Raw genomic sequence first — 18,260 nt, forward strand, 5'->3', positions numbered from 1 at the left:
GCCAAAGACGATTGATTATTGAGAAATAACTGGTTTTATCAACTTAAACAAGTCCACTGGGTTTGAGCAATGATTGAATAGCATTATACTATAGACAAAAAAAAAAAGAGATTAATGAAAAAATAAACAAGTCTAAATCAAAGGTTTTAAATATTGACGTTTATTAAGTTAAACTAAATTAGTTAAATTTTCTTCTCAAAACTGGCGTTCATCCACTGACATTAATGCAGACATAAATCTGCATTGTTTATCCTTTTGATCTTTCATAAAAAAAATTATTAAATACATTTTTTTCTCCAATGCATGTTGGCCACAATTATTGGCACCCCTTGAAATTCTTATGAGTAAAATATCTCTGAAGTATATTCCCATTCATATTTAATTTTTTTTTTTTTTTTTTTTTTTTAGCACACCATGGTGACCAGGAGCATGAAATTGTCCTGCCATGTCTTTCTGTTTCACAGAAGTATAAATATGAGGAATCACAAAGGCCAAAATTGCCCTTAATCATTCCTCACAATGAGTAAAACCAAATAATATAGTTCTGATGTACAGCAAAAGATTATTGAGCTTCACAAAATAGAAAGTAGCTGTAAGAAAATCGCTAAAGCATTGAAAATCCCCATTTCCACCACCAGGGTGTAAAAGAAAACCAGTGTGAGATAAGTTTCCAGACAACAACATATAGTGTCGGCCCAGATCCGGCCCACATCTCGTACACGTGGATTCAACGCGATCTGGGCCGACACTATTTTGCTGCCTGGCCAAAATCTGTATGAAAAAGAAAGATGAGGTTCTGCTTCGCAAGCTCCTCTAAGCTTAACTTTATGCTTTAAAGGAGGGACTGAGCTGTGGACTAGAATATCATAGACATTTGATGTTGTGTCACTGAGCCAGTAAGCAAAAACTAAGCAACCACCTTAGCAATCACTTATGCTAACCAACTAGCATTGTGGTGCAACATCATGGCTCAAGCAACATGTACATTTTCTTCAAAAAATAAATAGATATATAGTTCTACTAGTAAATCTACTCTTTATATTTCCCACCGAAAACTTTGGCCTAGAGCAGCCTAACCACTCACAATACTTAACCAACCACCAAGAAACCAATTCATCAGCAGGTGAGTTATTGCACACAAGCACATTCTCTATACAAATCTTAATATATGTACAGTCAAACCAAAATGTATTCAGACACCTTCAACATTTCTCACATTATCACAGTTTATTTTGCTGTAGTTTAGAAAATGGTAATAAAATATGACAAGAATCAGTTGATATTTCACTGGTTTTGTCCGTCCTTCTGTTAGACTGTCTCTCACATGAATTATGTTGAATATCTGTCAGATGTTAAATTTAACTACACTATTATATAATACCAGTTTAGCTCAACCAATAACCAAGCCATGCTTCATTTTGTTCAGTCTGTAGCAATTCAAGACAAAACACTTCAGCAAAACATGTTCATGTCAAAGTGTCTGAATACATTTTGGTCCCAATTAAAAAAAAAAAAAAAAATGTTACTGGTAGTCACTGTATGAAGAATATTTGGGTATAATATGTCACATTTTACTTTATTATGCTATCCTCACTTACATAAATGAACTATAGTGTCCTGCACACACTAGTAAAAAAATATATAAAAAATTATATCTGATGTCATTGAATAATTTTTGGTTTGACTGTATATGTATATAATCAACTGATTCACCCGACGTTTTGGGTGCTGTGAATACAGAGATGCTGTTTACTCTTGTCACTAAGGTCACATGTTGGCCCTGAAGCGCTGTGAAGCCGACAGGAACATGGTTTAGGGTTTATGTGTGTGTTTACTCCCTCCCAACTACAAATATGTAAATCAGTTCTTTGGAAAGATTGCTTTTGGCAAGGAGACAGTGAAGGTCAGTGTGAGATGCAGCCAGAAGGGCTTTCAAAATAGGGCATGTTCCCCCATTGTTTTACCTTTATGGCCTAGATTACATGGAGATATATTCTGCTAAAATAATTATATACAAAACAACTGTGGCCTTGATTTTTTTTGTTTTTGTTTTAGTTTTTTTGGGTAACGTCATAAAATAGCTTGTGGGGTGAAAGTCATCCACACACACTTTGTGTATCAGGTGATACAAAAATAAACATCTTTCAAATAAAAAAGGTTGCGTTATAAAGGAAACTTAAGAGGACAGGATTCAAAGTGTTATATTCATTAAAAAATAATTTTCGGGGAAAAGGGAGAGACAGTTTTCTGTCTGCTGTGCTTCTATGTGGAGAATGGCACAAGCATGTGTGTGTCGTATTTCACCCAAACATCAAAAGCTAAAAAAAAACAAGAAAAATAAATATAAATGTATAAAAAGTATAAAAAGGCATTCTATTTTGGGACCATTAAGATTTTTTTTTGCATTTCATTTTCATGTTAATAAAATTACCCCCCAAAATTTGGGCTGTCAGTGAAAATGTAATAAACGTCTAAACCCATAACCCAAGAATAGACTAGTCATCAATTAGATAACAAAGAAATTAAACGAGTGAAGAAATGAAAACAAACACCTTGTAATTACTGTTTACTTTGCCTACTTGATGGAATATCATACATCGCGCAAGTTATTTAGGCAAAAAACGACATGTAACCAAATTTAAGGTTATTTTGTCTAGAAGTGTGTTACTCATAGCCAGAGTATATGGGGTCTATAGTTAATCTAGACGGTGAAATGACGGCTATTGCATGCTGGGATATGTTTGTGTCATATTTCACCTAAACATCAGAAGCTAAGAACGTGAGAAATTAAATTTTGTTGAAAAATGCATTCAATTTTATGACCATTACGATTTTTTATCCATTGAATTTTCATGTTAGTAAAGCACCACCCTCCACAGACATATAGACATGATCACTCCTAACTACGAACATGACACATTTATTTTTTCATGCTTCCAGTTAGAAGGACAGATGTGTGTTCTTGTGAGTGTGTGATCACAGGAACTGAATGTTCTTCGAGAGAACATGTTCCTCCTACAGCTGTCACATGGATTATTCTCCAGGCCATCGACTCACAGCTACACACTGAAATTACCTCAGGGGTTTTAGAAAATAACTTATTACCTAAGTTGACAAAAGTAACCCTTATAAATAGTACCGAGTTTAGCTTCATAATCAAACATGCTCGTCTTAGGCCCGGTTTACACCTGGTATTAAGATGCGTTTTGGTCGATCGGATCACAAGTGGACGACACTAAATACTAAACAGGTGTACTAAACACTAGACACTAAAAAGGTGTAAACAGGGTCTTAAAAAGACAAAAAGAGATAAAAGAGACGGATTGAAACACTAGGTGTAAACAGGAATGTGTCTCTCCAGTTGTGATCCGATCGACCAAAACTCTTCTTAATACCAGGAGTAAACAGGGCCTTTGATCTTCAAGGTCTTGATTAGCCTTTTCAATTCTGCATCATTACGGTTAAAGCTAAACTTTGCAGGACAAGAATTAAATCAAACTAAAGCTTGACTCTCTTTATTTTCTTATTGGTCATGCTGCGTAACACCAGAATGAACCTCATTGGTTCTTGCTGAAGCTCAAACGTGCTGCGTAACACCAGAATGAACCTCATTGGTTCTTGCAGAAGCTCAAACGTGCTGCATAACACCAGAATGAACCTCATTGGTTCTTGCTGAAGCTCAAACGTGCTGCATAACACCAGAATGAACCTCATTGGTTCTTGCAGAAGCTCAAACGTGCTGCATAACACCAGAATGAACCTCATTGGTTCTTGCTGAAGCTCAAACGTGCTGCATAACACCAGAATGAACCTCATTGGTTCTTGCAGAAGCTCAAACGTGCTGCATAACACGAGAATGAACCTCATTGGTTCTTGCTGAAGCTCAAACGTGCTGCGTAACACCAGAATGAACCTCATTGGTTCTTGCAGAAGCTCAAACGTGCTGCGTAACACCAGAATGAACCTCACTGGTTCTTGCTGAAGCTCAAACCTGCTGCGTAACACGAGAATGAACCTCATTGGTTCTTGCTGAAGCTCAAACGTGCTGCGTAACACCAGAATGAACCTCATTGGTTCTTGCAGAAGCTCAAACGTGCTGCGTAACACCAGAATGAACCTCATTGGTTCTTGCTGAAGCTCAAACGTGCTGCGTAACACCAGAATGAACCTCATTGGTTCTTGCAGAAGCTCAAACGTGCTGCGTAACACCAGAATGAACCTCATTGGTTCTTGCTGAAGCTCAAACGTGCTGCGTAACACGAGAATGAACCTCATTGGTTCTTGCAGAAGCTCAAACGTGCTGCGTAACACCAGAATGAACCTCATTGGTTCTTGCTGAAGCTCAAACGTGCTGCGTAACACCAGAATGAACCTCATTGGTTCTTGCTGAAGCTCAAACGTGCTGCGTAACACCAGAATGAACCTCATTGGTTCTTGCAGAAGCTCAAACGTGCTGCGTAACACCAGAATGAACCTCATTGGTTCTCGCTGAAGCTCAAACATGTAAACATGCTAAAGGCAACTCCTGCTAACAAATGGCATAATAAATATGCATTACTTAAGAAAATACCAGAGACCACTTGAAGAACTTCATATCATATGAGAATCATGTATTTATTTGGGTTCATATTTCATCTGTCAATATGCTTGTCTCTTCCTTATTTGCCTCTCTCGACACCAAAGTTTCTGATATCCATATTTGCCGGTGCATCTGCATATGTCATAAATTGCATCATAACTCCTGGATTTTGTCCCTCTTTTGCTCTGGCTGTATCAATATCAAACCTCCTCAGATCACATAATAAATGTGATGAAAACATGAAAATGTATATATATTTTTAAATGTGTACACTTTTGGACTTAAAAGCACTAATGGAGTTGCTTTGTGAAATCCTCTAATTACAAATAAACAGAAGCAGCTTCAACTGAATACATATGTGCATTCTCTTTTCATGTGAAATAATGATAAATACCACCGCATGATTCATGTGCACTCCTGACACAAATGAATACATTTCTGTCACTGTAACATTTATTGTTATTATTATTGTACACCATTGATCATAACTCAACTATACACCACTATATAATAACTATAACAAATCAAACAAAACTCTGTCATGTTTGTTTTGTGATCCAGCCCGTTTCCAGTTTGTGCTAAATGTAAGATATAGATTATACTAAAGCCTTTCACAAAGTCATTCCCCATAAGAGCCTGAAATGTGTTTCACATTGGGCTACATTTACTATTATTATTTTATGCAGTTTAAACATATATGTTGGTGCAACTCTATTGTTTCTCCTTTGTAGAACCAGCCCATAGTATTGTGCATTTAAATGTTTGTATCCACCCTTTGAATGTGAGAGACAAGTTTGAGCCCGAGGCAGTCAGTGTGGTTCTGCTGTGAATATTTCAACAGAAAACTTTTAGCCCTGTCACCTATTATTATCCACACTCACTGAACACAGGGGACACATTTGCTTCAAATTGTTTATTGATTGCACTGACTATGTACTTCACAGTTTTATGAGTGCCCACCAGTTTTGAGTGCCAAGAGTTGAATACTTATGTATTGTATTTTTTTTCTTCTTTTTTTTTCTCTTTTTTTTTTTTAGAAATGAAAATCTGAAAGTGCTTCTAGTGCGAAAAATCTATAACACTGTATTTAAAAAAAAAAAAAAAAAAAAAAAGTACCTCAGCTGTATTATTCAACGTAACTATATAATTAAATGTTGAATAGGATGAATCTGACTATAACCTAATTTGGTCGAAATAACTTTTTACAGAGCATCTATAACTTTTTCATCTTAGAAAAAATTTTGAGGTGTTTCAATAAATCACATTCAAAAATGTCTCACAAACATATTTCACAAGTTTATGTTGGATACACGAAACAATAATCGTTAAGGCATCTGTTGTAAATATGATACTCTGCCCTTAATAAAAAAATAATAATAACTGCATGGATTTGCTAATAAAGACTATAATTCTCTGTAAAACATAATGACAACTGCCAAAATCCTTGGACAGATGCTCGTTGTTGTCCCTGAACCGTTTGTGAAAGAGATCCTGAAAAACAAACTATTAATCTCTTGAGGCGAAAGTTACGGAGCGCCGCACATGACATACAGAAAAAAAAAAAAAGTATATTGTGGCCATAAATGAGCAATTTGTTATCAAAACTTACTAATACATCAGCACATTTTACTAACTCGTTCCCTCGTTTTAAGGAAATCGTGTGCATGATATAATAATACGTTCCCTCGTTTTACTAAATTGTCGCCATGTTGTGTTATTTATTTCCTCTTGTTTTATGCCAGGTTTAGACTACACAATATCAGCCCGATATTGGCACGATCCGTTTGACGTAGGTTGTCATGGTGATTTATAAATGTCAAAGGGCGACGAATCGATTGTTTTATCTTGTATAGTTTGTCATAGTGGACGACAACAGACAATGTGACGCTTCACGATGTCCCGGCAGAAAGATTAGCATGTTTATTTATTTTTTCAGCCCTCCACGACGAATTACGTCACATCTGTGTCGTTGACCAATAGGAGCACAGAAGCTCTTTCGTACACAGTTTTCAAACATGGCGAAACGAAAGAGAGACGATGGTATTGGTGCTTCTAGTTGGAATTATGAAATGGAGTTATGGCAACAATAGCCACATTTCTATTACCCTTCTAATTGCGCAAATTGTTATTGCGAACTGAAAATACGGCCAATGGAAACAAGTCAATTTCGCAAAAAAATACCATATATCGCAAAAAAGTTTTTACGCTCGCATGAGGTGCTTTTTTCTGGCAATTCAAAAAAGGAATATTTCGCAAAACTGCAATTGAAACAGTTTTTTCGCATTTACAGGTCACCTGACGTACGCTAAAGTCCATCATTCTTTAAAGAAGGTGCTGTGTGTTTGGACAGAAGATGAGACAGAGTTCTTTATTAAACTCATAAAAGACAAATACTGGTATTACGGGAATACTGGATTCTAAAAATAACGGCTAGTGCGGCGGCCGAGATACATGTAAACCTACAGTACCAACATCCATTGCCATGATTTTTGGAATGATTTATCGCGAGAGAATTTTTTTGGGTTTTAGTCGCATAACATCGGTTAATGGAAACGCTGTCATTCCGCAATATTTTTTTAGCAACATTTAGAAAATATCGTTGAAGTCGAATCTGTATGTTCGTTTGGCCGGAAGCTAGTTATTTTACTTTATAAGGTTTTAAATATGGATATTTTTCTTACACAAACGCATCGCTTCAGTTCAGAAGGCCTTTATAAACCCCCCGAAGCAGTGAGGAATACTTTTATGATGGATAGATGCGCTTTTATCATGGATAGATGCACTTTTATGATGGATAGATGCACTTTTATCATGGATAGATGCACTTTTATGATGGATAGATGCACTTTTATCATGGATAGATGCACTTTTATCATGGATAGATGCACTTTTATGATGGATAGATGCAATTTGATGGACTTCAAAACAGAAGTGCGATTCACTGCCATTTTAAAGCTTGGAAGAGCCAGGACATTTTTTTTATATAACTCCGATTGTATCGAATGAAGAATATCACGTACACCTAGGATGACTTGAGGGTGAGTAAATCATGGGCTAATTTTCATTTTTGGGTGAACTATCCCTTTAATTAGCAGTAGGAATGAATTCTTAATTCGTGGCCACAATATATATTTTTGTCTGCTTGTCATGTGCGGGGCTTCGTAGAAAGAGGTACAGAAAGTGAAGTCAGTGCCATCCAGTGTCCATAACCTCAGCTTTTCTCTGAGTGAGGTTGCGCTCTATCCCGCTGAAAGAGCAAGGTCAGCCCTTTCCTAAAACGGTGGTCCCGCACACTGTAAATAATCACATTGCAGCAACTATTTCCCGTCAGAATCCAAAATGCCAAAAAGGAGAAGTTGCACCAGGTGAATCCCACAACATTCCCCAGAACGAACACTGCGATAGGAGAGAATGAGGCTGTGAAGGCAAAAGTGAGGATCCCAATGGTTTTAGCGGCTTTGATATCAGAAAACGAGGGTCTATGAGGACACCCACCGGCTCCCATATCCGTGCCAAGACTTCCCTCGGAGAGCAGCTTACGTTTGCGGGAATAACGGCGGATACTAGTGAAGGATAGGATATTTACGACTAATGTGCCTCCTAATAAACTGAAGTCGAAGGCCGGGAACAGCAGAAGGATGTTTGCATCTGGAGGCAGCTGGTTTTTGATCAGTAAAGGTGCGTAGTTGCACATTCGACTGCACTCGTTGTACTCCAGTGTGAAGCTGTTGCTCAGCATGAGTGGAGACATGGCTAATAAAAAGCTGCCAGTCCAGGACAGGATAATTAGGAATAGGATACGATGGCGTGTCACAAGCGTGTCTTTATGCAACGGACGCAGGATCGCAACACTGCGCTCCATTGTCATCAGAAAGATGGTACTGATCGAGACAAAGGTGCATCCAGCAAAAACTGGACCAATCAGCATGCAGGGTTGCCAAGATTCGGTTGAGATCCCCTGGTACCACGGCGGGGGGGCTCTGGTCACCATGAGAGAGATTTCGGTGTATACAGAAAATGGCACCACCCAGACTCCAACCATCATGTCTGCGATGGCCAGGGACACTGCAAGACAATTATAGAAAGATTCATTCAGGATGTATGCCTATTTCAATTCATTCAGGTTCATCTCGGCTCGCCTTCTGTGGAGTAAACATTATTATGAGAAAGTTTCTTGATAGAATAAGATACTAAGTCTTAATTATGAGAAAGTTTCTTGATAGAATAAGATACTAAGTCTTAATTATGAGAAAGTTATGACATTATTATGACTTTTTTTTAATTCAAGAAAAAGTGCTTCCATAAACTTTGCAGTTCAATTTATTAATTTTCCCTTTGCTCTGAGGTGCAAAAATACTCTCCCAATATGGAGTTTAGTTTTAATAAATTATTATATCTGAACTTTACAATTAGGCTAATTGAAAAACATACTGCTTGCCCCATTGTTTACAGTATACACTGTTTTGTTTCAGAAATATGAAGTAGTGTGCAGTATGCAATGATAAATGTTTTGAACAGTAGTACGTTTGTAACAGTATGTAACTGTAACATTATTATGTTGGATGTTTAATTAAACATAATTACTCTCAGATATGTATCACTTAATTTGCTTTTTTAAGTCGCCCTGTAGTCAATAATTGTATTCCTTAAAATCTTTGATCACCAAAATGACATTTTTTCCTTGAACAAAAATTACTTCTTGCCTTAAAATATCTTGAATGTAACTCGACACCCTTTCCTCATTTAGTATACGCGGTTCTATGAATATGCAAATGAGCCCCGCCTCCACTCACTCAGCTCAGAGATCCACTGGTTGACGATCACACGTTGATCTGATTGGTTACAAGGTAGTTTGTGACGTCAGAAACACCAGCGATTTCAAAGCGTGTTTTTGAGACTGTCTTTGGTTCACTGCAGTTTTAAGGAGAAAATACTCAGCAATGCTGTTGACTCATGAATTTGCACATGGTTTGTCTTAAAGCATATTAAAATAGACATATACACAACATAAAAATTTTCACCACAGGGGGACTTTAACCCAATTTTCTGTTTAATTTTTTTTTTTAGCAGTTTGGCCAAACAATGTCAAGAAATTTCAAGAAAAAGATTCATATTTCTTCTGATTAATCACACTGCAGTGTGGGATACGGTACTGAAGAGAACAGACAACATTTGCATACTGTAAACCCTGTAGATACTACAATCTGTGAACGTATAGCATGCCAGCCTGAACATATTCTGTATGTAAATCATCGTGGTTACCTTTGAGGTAGCCTTGTGGTGTTCGAGAATGCCGGGTCTGCATGAAAACAGTGAGTGTCACCACGTTTCCCACCACAATGGCGAAGGCCAGACTGACCATGAATATGACCGCTAATGTTCGGTTTATCAGTCCACAGCAGCAGACTGTGCAGAGAGGAGCCAGAGTTTCTTCAGTCGCTGTTTGATTAGCGGTCTCCATTATCCCAAGTTGAGGTCCTGCTTGTCTGAGTACACCGAAGTTGGCCAATAGTGCAGTCTTGATACGGTCTTCATGCCTCTAACAGGCACTGATATATATGGTATAGATGATATAGGTGGTTCTGTTGTTTGCAGTGAATTACAACCCTGTGAAAGAGCAGAGAAAACAGTTTGTACATTTTAACGTAAGGCAACACAATAGACTGCAATACAAGTTGCATGGTGTCAACAAGCCTGTGCAAATGTATGCTAACAAATCAGATTCCAATTTTAATGTGAAATTACCTGAGGTAGAAAACAGGATGGAGAATTGCAATGCAAATTTGATTATAAGGAAGGATGATACAAGAACAGATGTGCACAGGCAAGAACCACTCATATTTTCATCTATTTTTAGGTATTGTGCCCTTTTTAAAATATGGTTTCCAAAAATTATTATTATTATTATAATTTTTTTGCAGTCATACCTTTCAGTGAACAGTTCTCTAAATAACCATTTTGTCTTACAACGTGTCCTAACCAGACGCGATGCGATAAGATTCCAGCGACAAATAATTTGTCTGTCCACACGGCGACGCGACTGCGAGATGCGTTAAAATCAATCAAAACCCACAGCCAATCAGAACAGCGTGTGGGCGGAGTCTCGCGGCACCAGAGAGAGTAATCTTGACGACACTTGCAAAAAAAAAGGATAAGTAGCTGCATAATCAAATGCACAAATATTACACCAGTTAAACATTATTAAAAATACATAGGCTGAGTTACTAAAACAATCTTTGTCAAAGAAGAATACACTTGTTTGTTCACAGTTCTTGTTTCCATTTGTTTAATTTCCAGATCTGAGGTGAATTATCCATTGTTGCTTTTACAGCTACAAAGCTGGAGCACTAAATGATATTCAAAGTCACATTACACGCTTTTAACATTAAATAAAGCACATAAACAGCACCTGAGATTATCATCGCCACACTTTGTGTTTATTGTTCCAGCGCGACGTCGCAGAAAAATAGAAACCGTTTCTAAAATATAATCGTCGCGTGTCGCCGTCGCGGCTGGTTAGGACAAACACTCTCATTAACATGGAGAAGAGGCATTTTATCGCGCGTCGCGTGTAGTTAGGATACGGTGAAGAACATTTGAATAACCCAAAGAACCTTTTTCGACTATCAAGAGCCTTTATTTTTAAAGGACAAGTTCGGTATTTTACACTTAAAGCCCTGTTTTCAGATCGTTTCTGATGAAATACAACGGTTAAGATTGAAATTTGGACACATGCTGCTGGCCCGAGAATCTTCGGTTTCTGTGGTAGCAGCAGCAGTTGTAGTTCTTGCAGCATCTCTTCAAATAGAACCCAAACTTTATCCTTGACTGATTTCAGTGCTTTTAAAATTAGACTCCAGCTCTCAGTGTACTTACTTAACTTTAGCATGATAAATATTATGTGGGCATTAATATAGAAAGCTCTGCTGAGTCTTCTTAGCAGTTATGACAGCATCTCAACTGGACACCAACACACACAGCCAAACTCCTACAGCCTCTCCAACTATCTGTCAAAAAAGTTTTGCATCTTTTACTTCAAATGCATTTAGCAGGAAATAGGCCAGAGTTTATTATTCTAATGAATCCAACTGAGACATTGATTTTGCAGTGGCTTATTCATTATGAATTAGAGCTCTGAGATCAGAATCAAAACTAAAACTTAACTTACTAAATTATAGTTTATTTGACAGATAGCATTAGGTGAAACTTGGAAATGGTATGCTGATACTCTACCAAGCTAAAGGATAAAATTAAACCATTGCTCTCATATCTCTGCTTCCAAAACCTAATAAGCTGCCTGTATGTATTCGGTTGCTAAGTTGTGACGTAACCACTCTCCGATAATACTCTTTCCGGGTCCAAAGTCCAGGTCCTCTCTGCCTACCTACCGCTTTCGCTAGTGTTTTGGTTATTATTGAGTGTTTTTACAATGCCGCAGTGCTGTGTCCCGTGTCCCGAGCTAACTCACTTCAACCTCGTAAATCTTCTTTTTCATTGATGCCTGGACTCTACCCTTAATTATGTCACCTGAGTGATGAGCTACACTAACCATTCTGTTGGTGTTAAAGGAATTTAAACCCTTTTAGACCGCCAAAGGTGCCTCACTAAGAAGGACGTGATCGTAAATAAATTTACAGGTTCCACCATTGTTATTTCTGGACGAGAGGAGCGCTTGGACCCGGAAAAGGCTAAACGTCACGGGTGACGTCAGACTTAACAATCGGATAGGCCTACTGTTTATTATTGTCTTAAAGGTGCAGTCACATTTATCATTACTTGGCAAAATTTGGTGGGCGAAATCCAGTCATTCTAGTAGGAATTCGCATGATTGAGAGTTTCACATGAGGGCAAAAAAGTTTCCCATGCAGATTTCGCTCATGTTCAAGCTGGTCAATTTTCACAGGCTAAAAAAGATCCAGGGCCCTATCTTGCACCCAGCGCAATTGACTTTGTACACCGACGCATGTATCATTCCTATTTTGCACCCGCGCACAGCGGACTTTTCCCTCCACAGACGCACGTCGGTAAACTAGCAAATGCATTTGCGCTCCCGGGGGCGGTTCAGCGCAAAGAGGCGGCGTGTTCCGGCGCAAACGTATTTTGCAGGTTTAGAAAACAATTCCGCCACTGACCAGGAAAAACCTCGTCTAAAGTCAGTGGCGCGTTGCGCATGTTATTCAGATGCTATTTTAAGGACGCATGCTTGGCCATAACCAATGTAGAGTATGCACAACGCACATACACTTTGCTTATCTCATCTACACACAGACGCAGCAGTTCTCATTTTTAGAAAACCATACATTATTACAAGGAAAAATATTAACACATGAGGGAAATCATTGTTGTGTCCATGAAGATGTGAAAAAATAGGCATAAATCTAGCTTACACATTTACCCAAATTATTATAAACCTGTTTAACCGAAGCTAATTTGGGTGTGTTTCTCCATCCCCAATGTCACTTCTCTGTGTTTTACGGCCCTGACGAGAACGTCGGTCTCCTCGGCTGTGAACCGCTCCTGGCAAATCCACCGTTATAATAGCAAACCGCCATGGAAGTGTGAGATGATGCTCTGATTGGTTTATTTCACGTTACGCCCAAACCACACCTATGAATAATGAACCTACTTCAGACCAACCCATTTTAGATTTGCGTCGGATGCAAGAGTCATTTATCCCGCCGGTATAATAGCAACAGCGCCCGAGATCCACCCACTAAGTTACTTGCGTTTCGCGCTTGATACTTGTGTTTCAGATCGTTAAAATAGGGCCCCCAATGTCTCCTGTCAATAGTGCTGTGATGAATGAAGCACGGCTCACACTGCCAAACCAAGTAGCTTTATGTTGGTCGAACACAGCCAATCCACGTGACCAACTTGAACCATTGAATCATTCTCCTTCACACGCAATTCCCAATCGTGTGGATTCCTATTGAAACGACTGGATTTCGCCCACAAAAATTTGCCAAACAATAGTAAGTGTCACCACTTCTTAAGGCTGCAGCCTAAAGCTTAAAGTATACTTCGACAGAAGAGTCCACTTGGTAACAATACGCACTGTGCAACCGTAGTGGAAGAGTGCAGAAAGAGTGATACAAAACAACACACGAAACAGAAGAATTTTTGTTTCTTGTTCTAAACTTTGCATCAAATGGCAGTTCTGCTGCTTTTCTTCTTCTTATATCCTTCCAGACAAATGTCCTGTAAATGAAACGGCTCAGTGTGGCCCTCTGATGTCTAAATCTAGTTATTTAAAGGTAAATAATTTTATTTTTATAAAAAAATAAAAATAAAAAAATATATAAAAATTAAGTGATATAAGCTTTCTGGACAAAAAAAAAAAAAAAAAAAAATGAACAAGTGTAATTTTAAGGCTTCGGGTCATTTTGACCCACGAGGGAAGGATTTGTTAACTGAGGGATTGCCTTCACCACAAAAATGCATGTAATTCTGTCTTCTAATGTGTCCGAATGTCCGAAATAAGATATTTATCTTATGAAGCAGCAGAGCTGTTCACCTTCTGCCACAGCCTTCATGTTGGGATCATGAAATTATCCAAAGCGAATAGAAACTATGCAGTGTAGCATTCATCACAGGTTTTGTGGGCATGTTTGCTGAACGGCATAATTAATTTAGTAAATCTGCACGGATAGTGCTTACAAATAATCAGCGCTTTCCTCAGGAACAATTAATTCTTATTGAATTTCCACTTCTGTTTTTGTATCATTCTCATCACACATCTCTTGTTGCTCTCCAAATTTGTCTGTGTTTCTGGAAATGAAGAGGTACTTTCTTCAGTTGTCAATCTCTCACGTATCAGAACTGCTTATGAACAGAAACGTATTCGGCACACCAAACAGGGCCGCCAATCATATGATGCTGCTAACTATGCGAATAAATACACCGCATTACAAGAGAAATGGTTTGGACCAAAATTTAACATGAATCCATCACATAAAACAATCTCATATGCAAAATCACGAAATCCTTTGGAAAATTGATTATAAAACATATCTCATTCAATACTGAAAAATGTTGAATAGGCCAACAGATTTATAAGAGTTCACTCTAATTAAAATGTACTATTTCACCTCATATTTGTTGTTTTAAAGGAACACTCCACCGTTTTTTGAAATAGGGCTTATTCACCTTCTTTCCTACATTTAGATAGGTGGGCAAATTTGCATTTTTGTCTCAGTGCATGCATTGTTTTAGTTTGACAGGGTTGGCGCTAGCTTAGCTTAGCATAATGAATGGAATCCTTTGTTGCCAGCTAGCATGTCCTGAGTAAAAGTGATATAAAAAAATTAAAAAAACAGCCTGCGTATTCACAACAAGTACAAATAGCGATGCAGATTAACACTAGGCGATTTCCTATGCAGATTTTGACTTGAGACTATATTAGGGGGAAGCACAGGTGAAGCACTGCTACTTGGGCGCAGAGATATCACGCCCAAGTAGCAGTGCTTCGCCTGTGCTTCCCCCTAATATAGTCCTTAATATATAAGTCAATATCTGCCTAGGAAATCGCCTAGTGTTAATCTGCATCGCTATTTGTGCTTGTTGTGAATACGCAGGCCACAAGAAGTAATTAGGTAGGGTTTTTATTTTATTTTTATATCACTTTTATTCAGGACATGCTAGCTGGCAACAAAGGATTCCATTCATTATGCTAAGCTAAGCTCACGCCGACCCTGTCCAACTAAAACAATGCATGCACTGAGACAAAAATGCATTTGCCCACCTATCTAAATGTGGGAAAGAAGGTGAATAAGCCCTATTTCAAAAAACGGTGGAGTGTTCCTTTAAGCGTATTGTTGTGTCATTAGCTTAGTAACACACAGTACTAATGTCAAACCATTCGTGTGTATTGAAGTCAACAGCTGGAGAAGTAATCATGTGTGGATTTCCTTCTTCTTTGGATCGTTCCAAATGAAGCGTCACTTATGAAGCATTTAGGAAGACAGACACGGAAGCAACTGGAACAGAGCCAGTCTGTCAACCACAAGCAAATACATTATACATAAATTAAGTGATGGTATAAACAAAAGGCATTCCTTAGTGTAATGTAGCGGCAGCAAACCGCTTTATATGGAAGTCCCTATATTCCCAGACAGTCAAGACCGTCATCTGTTGGATTAATGGAGTGACCTGGACACTGGACCCTGAAGCCCTGAGGCTGTGTGTGTGTGTGTGTGTGTGTGTGTGTGTACTTATACTTATGTCAACATCTTGCTCATGTTGTTTTTTTACACTTGTTATGTTTGGACCACAGTAAATATTATGCGGTATAACGTCGTAGTTACATTGTCAATCATGATATTACCAAAAAGTACCAATAAATTAAGTGACTGGTACGTTTTATGATTTGCATGCTGGTTTTATGTTCAATCTATTTAACAGGATCAGTGTGTTTTTTTTAACAGTTCATGATAGTATTGTGTAGTATAATCCAAAATACCACTTTATTTTAACTTATTTTGTCATTTTTTATATTTTTAATGACTGGTGGCTCATACCAACTTACTAACTTTACTGCTATTTAATAGCCTTACCTTATAAACTGTTTATTAATCAGTGTTAGAGATATTATTAATGCGTATGTTCAGTAGCCTACTTGTGTGTCAACTGTTTTTGTGAAATAAATTTGCTTGGTTTTTACAAGCAAATGTATTTTATAATTATGTATAATATTGAGAATTGATTGGTTTAGGACACAGGTGTACTTTCCAATTATCTTGTAATAACCGGGTTTATAATTACAAAACTAATTATAATTGATAAAGAGAATAATGAAGAACAATGAAGAGAATAATTGAGATCTACAGTAGGCTGTTCATCATCTATGATATTCTACACATTAACAGAATGCATTTTAATCTCAGTATACATGGAAAGAATGTAAAAAGTCACATTTTAATAAAATAGCAAATATTTATATTTGTTACCCCATCTCATTTTTTTTTAATTGCATTGTTGCATTTATTTTATTCTTATTATGTGTGAAGCTTTAATAATGGCCTTAATATTGATCTAGAAACTACATGGAGAATTTGTAATAGAATTACACATTTCATTTTTCACACTAGAGGAGCATTTAAAATGAAGAATAGTGAAGAATTATATAATTAAAAATGCACCGATGTTTACCTTAAAAAACTTGACCTTGTCCATTCATATCAATTGAGCTTTATCGAAGATTTGCACTGGACTTTAGGGGTGTTTACTGGTTCATTCTCAATATACAGTACATTGTCATGCATTGTTCTTTTAATGAAGATTCCTTTAAATATTTGCAGATAAACATGCTCTAAGAAATTTAGATTTTTTTTCAATCTACAAACAGTCATCTTCATGCAACGCTCTTACCTGTATTTTATATTACTGTAAACTGAACGAGGTAATAGACTCTGTCTGCCAGTCTTGGTCCAGTTCCCGTCTGGATCCACGATCTCCCATCAGAAAACAGGTAAATCTCTCATACATACAGAAAAAAAGCTTTGAAATGATTCTCTCTCTCTGTCAGATTTGTTATCCCTCCATCCTCCCCTATTTTTCTCACCCTCCACGTTTTCTTCTTCCCACTCTTTATTGCAGTCTCTCGTTCCTTGTTGACCTAGTCTCTCCCTCTCTCTTACTCTCTCTCTCTCTCTCTCTCTCTCTCTCTCGCTCAAGCCTTACAGTAACACATGCTCTTAAACCCGTTACTCTTAAAATTACCCCTCCTATATTTTTCAGCAGCTTTATTCACCCTCTCCTCACTTCATCTTTTTTTTCTTCCAGTTCACTCATAAAATATGTATAGAAACAGGCACAAGCACACACACAGATAGAGCCGGGTCTGCACTGAAGGTCTGGTGTTGAAGATGTATTGAAACCGGAAAATGAACAGAAACCTTGAATGCAAGTGTGATGAATGGATGTGGGTAAACCACCAGATCGGGTTATTGTTTATTGTGTTTATTATGGCCTTCCGCTTAACTAGTTTTATTCCTGAAAATACATCTGCCAGCACATTCATCTGTGTATATACATTTTTATAGATTTACTGTAATATTTGGAGGGATTTCTAAAAGAGCTGATTTTTCTCTGTTCAGAAAAGTGCCGTTATGCATGCAAACCTGCCACTACGATTCTGGGCTGTTATGGGTGGTTGCCAAGGCGTTGCTATGCAGGGGTGTGTTTCCCGAACAACGCTGTAACTCGCTGCTTCACTATCATAGTACGTTCCATCGTTGAAGAAATCAACTAGCTATTCACGACTGTTTCCCGAAACCATATTGTCGCAAATTGGTCGTTCAACCACGTTGGTTAATGATGTCACGCAGGTGTTGGAGTAATAACTAATTTTAACGAATCTGTTTGAGATCGAATTAACACTAGATTTTTTGCTATAAATTACAGACATGACATCTGAGGACTATTTCTCATTTTTCTAAGTTATTTTGCTTTATTTCCAGATTCAATCATAGACTCGTTCTCACATAGTAGAGCACGTTCACACATGCGCACTCTTCAGAAACGGTGCTTTAAATCTCTCGACAAACTAAAAGATGTAAATTAAATTTGTATTTATTCTAAATAAAAGATACAGATTGCACTGAATGTCAGCTTGCATATTTTGCTCAAGATAAGAATTTATTAAAACTGCAGTCAGCAGTTTTCCCTCTTTGTCGCCATCTCT

General features: G+C 37.7%; 1 protein-coding gene across 1 annotated transcript; it reads right to left on the minus strand.

Annotated features, from left to right (window-relative positions):
* Window positions 1-7,704: 7,704 nt before the first annotated feature.
* On the minus strand, window positions 7,705-17,111 carry LOC309492158 (adenosine receptor A1). Its single transcript, XM_082161029.1, has 3 exons — window positions 16,946-17,111; window positions 9,842-10,186; window positions 7,705-8,644 (listed from the first exon to the last, which is right to left on the minus strand). Exons 2-3 carry the CDS (start codon window positions 10,038-10,040, stop codon window positions 7,791-7,793), a joined length of 1,053 nt encoding a protein of 350 aa, XP_082017155.1. The 5' UTR covers window positions 10,041-10,186; window positions 16,946-17,111; the 3' UTR covers window positions 7,705-7,790.
* Window positions 17,112-18,260: the final 1,149 nt, after the last annotated feature.

Source organism: Leuciscus leuciscus, assembly GCF_965113295.1.
Source record: "Leuciscus leuciscus genome assembly, chromosome: 2".
NCBI classification, from domain to species: Eukaryota; Metazoa; Chordata; class Actinopteri; order Cypriniformes; family Leuciscidae; genus Leuciscus; species Leuciscus leuciscus.

Coding starts and splice junctions, on each gene's coding strand:
- LOC309492158 (XM_082161029.1), bottom strand. CDS start 10,040: ATGGAGACCGCTAATCAAACAGCGACTGAAGAAACTCTGGCTCCTCTC. Junction 8,645..9,841: donor ACCACAAGGCTACCTCAAAG/GTAACCACGATG, acceptor ATTGTCTTGCAG/TGTCCCTGGCCATCGCAGAC.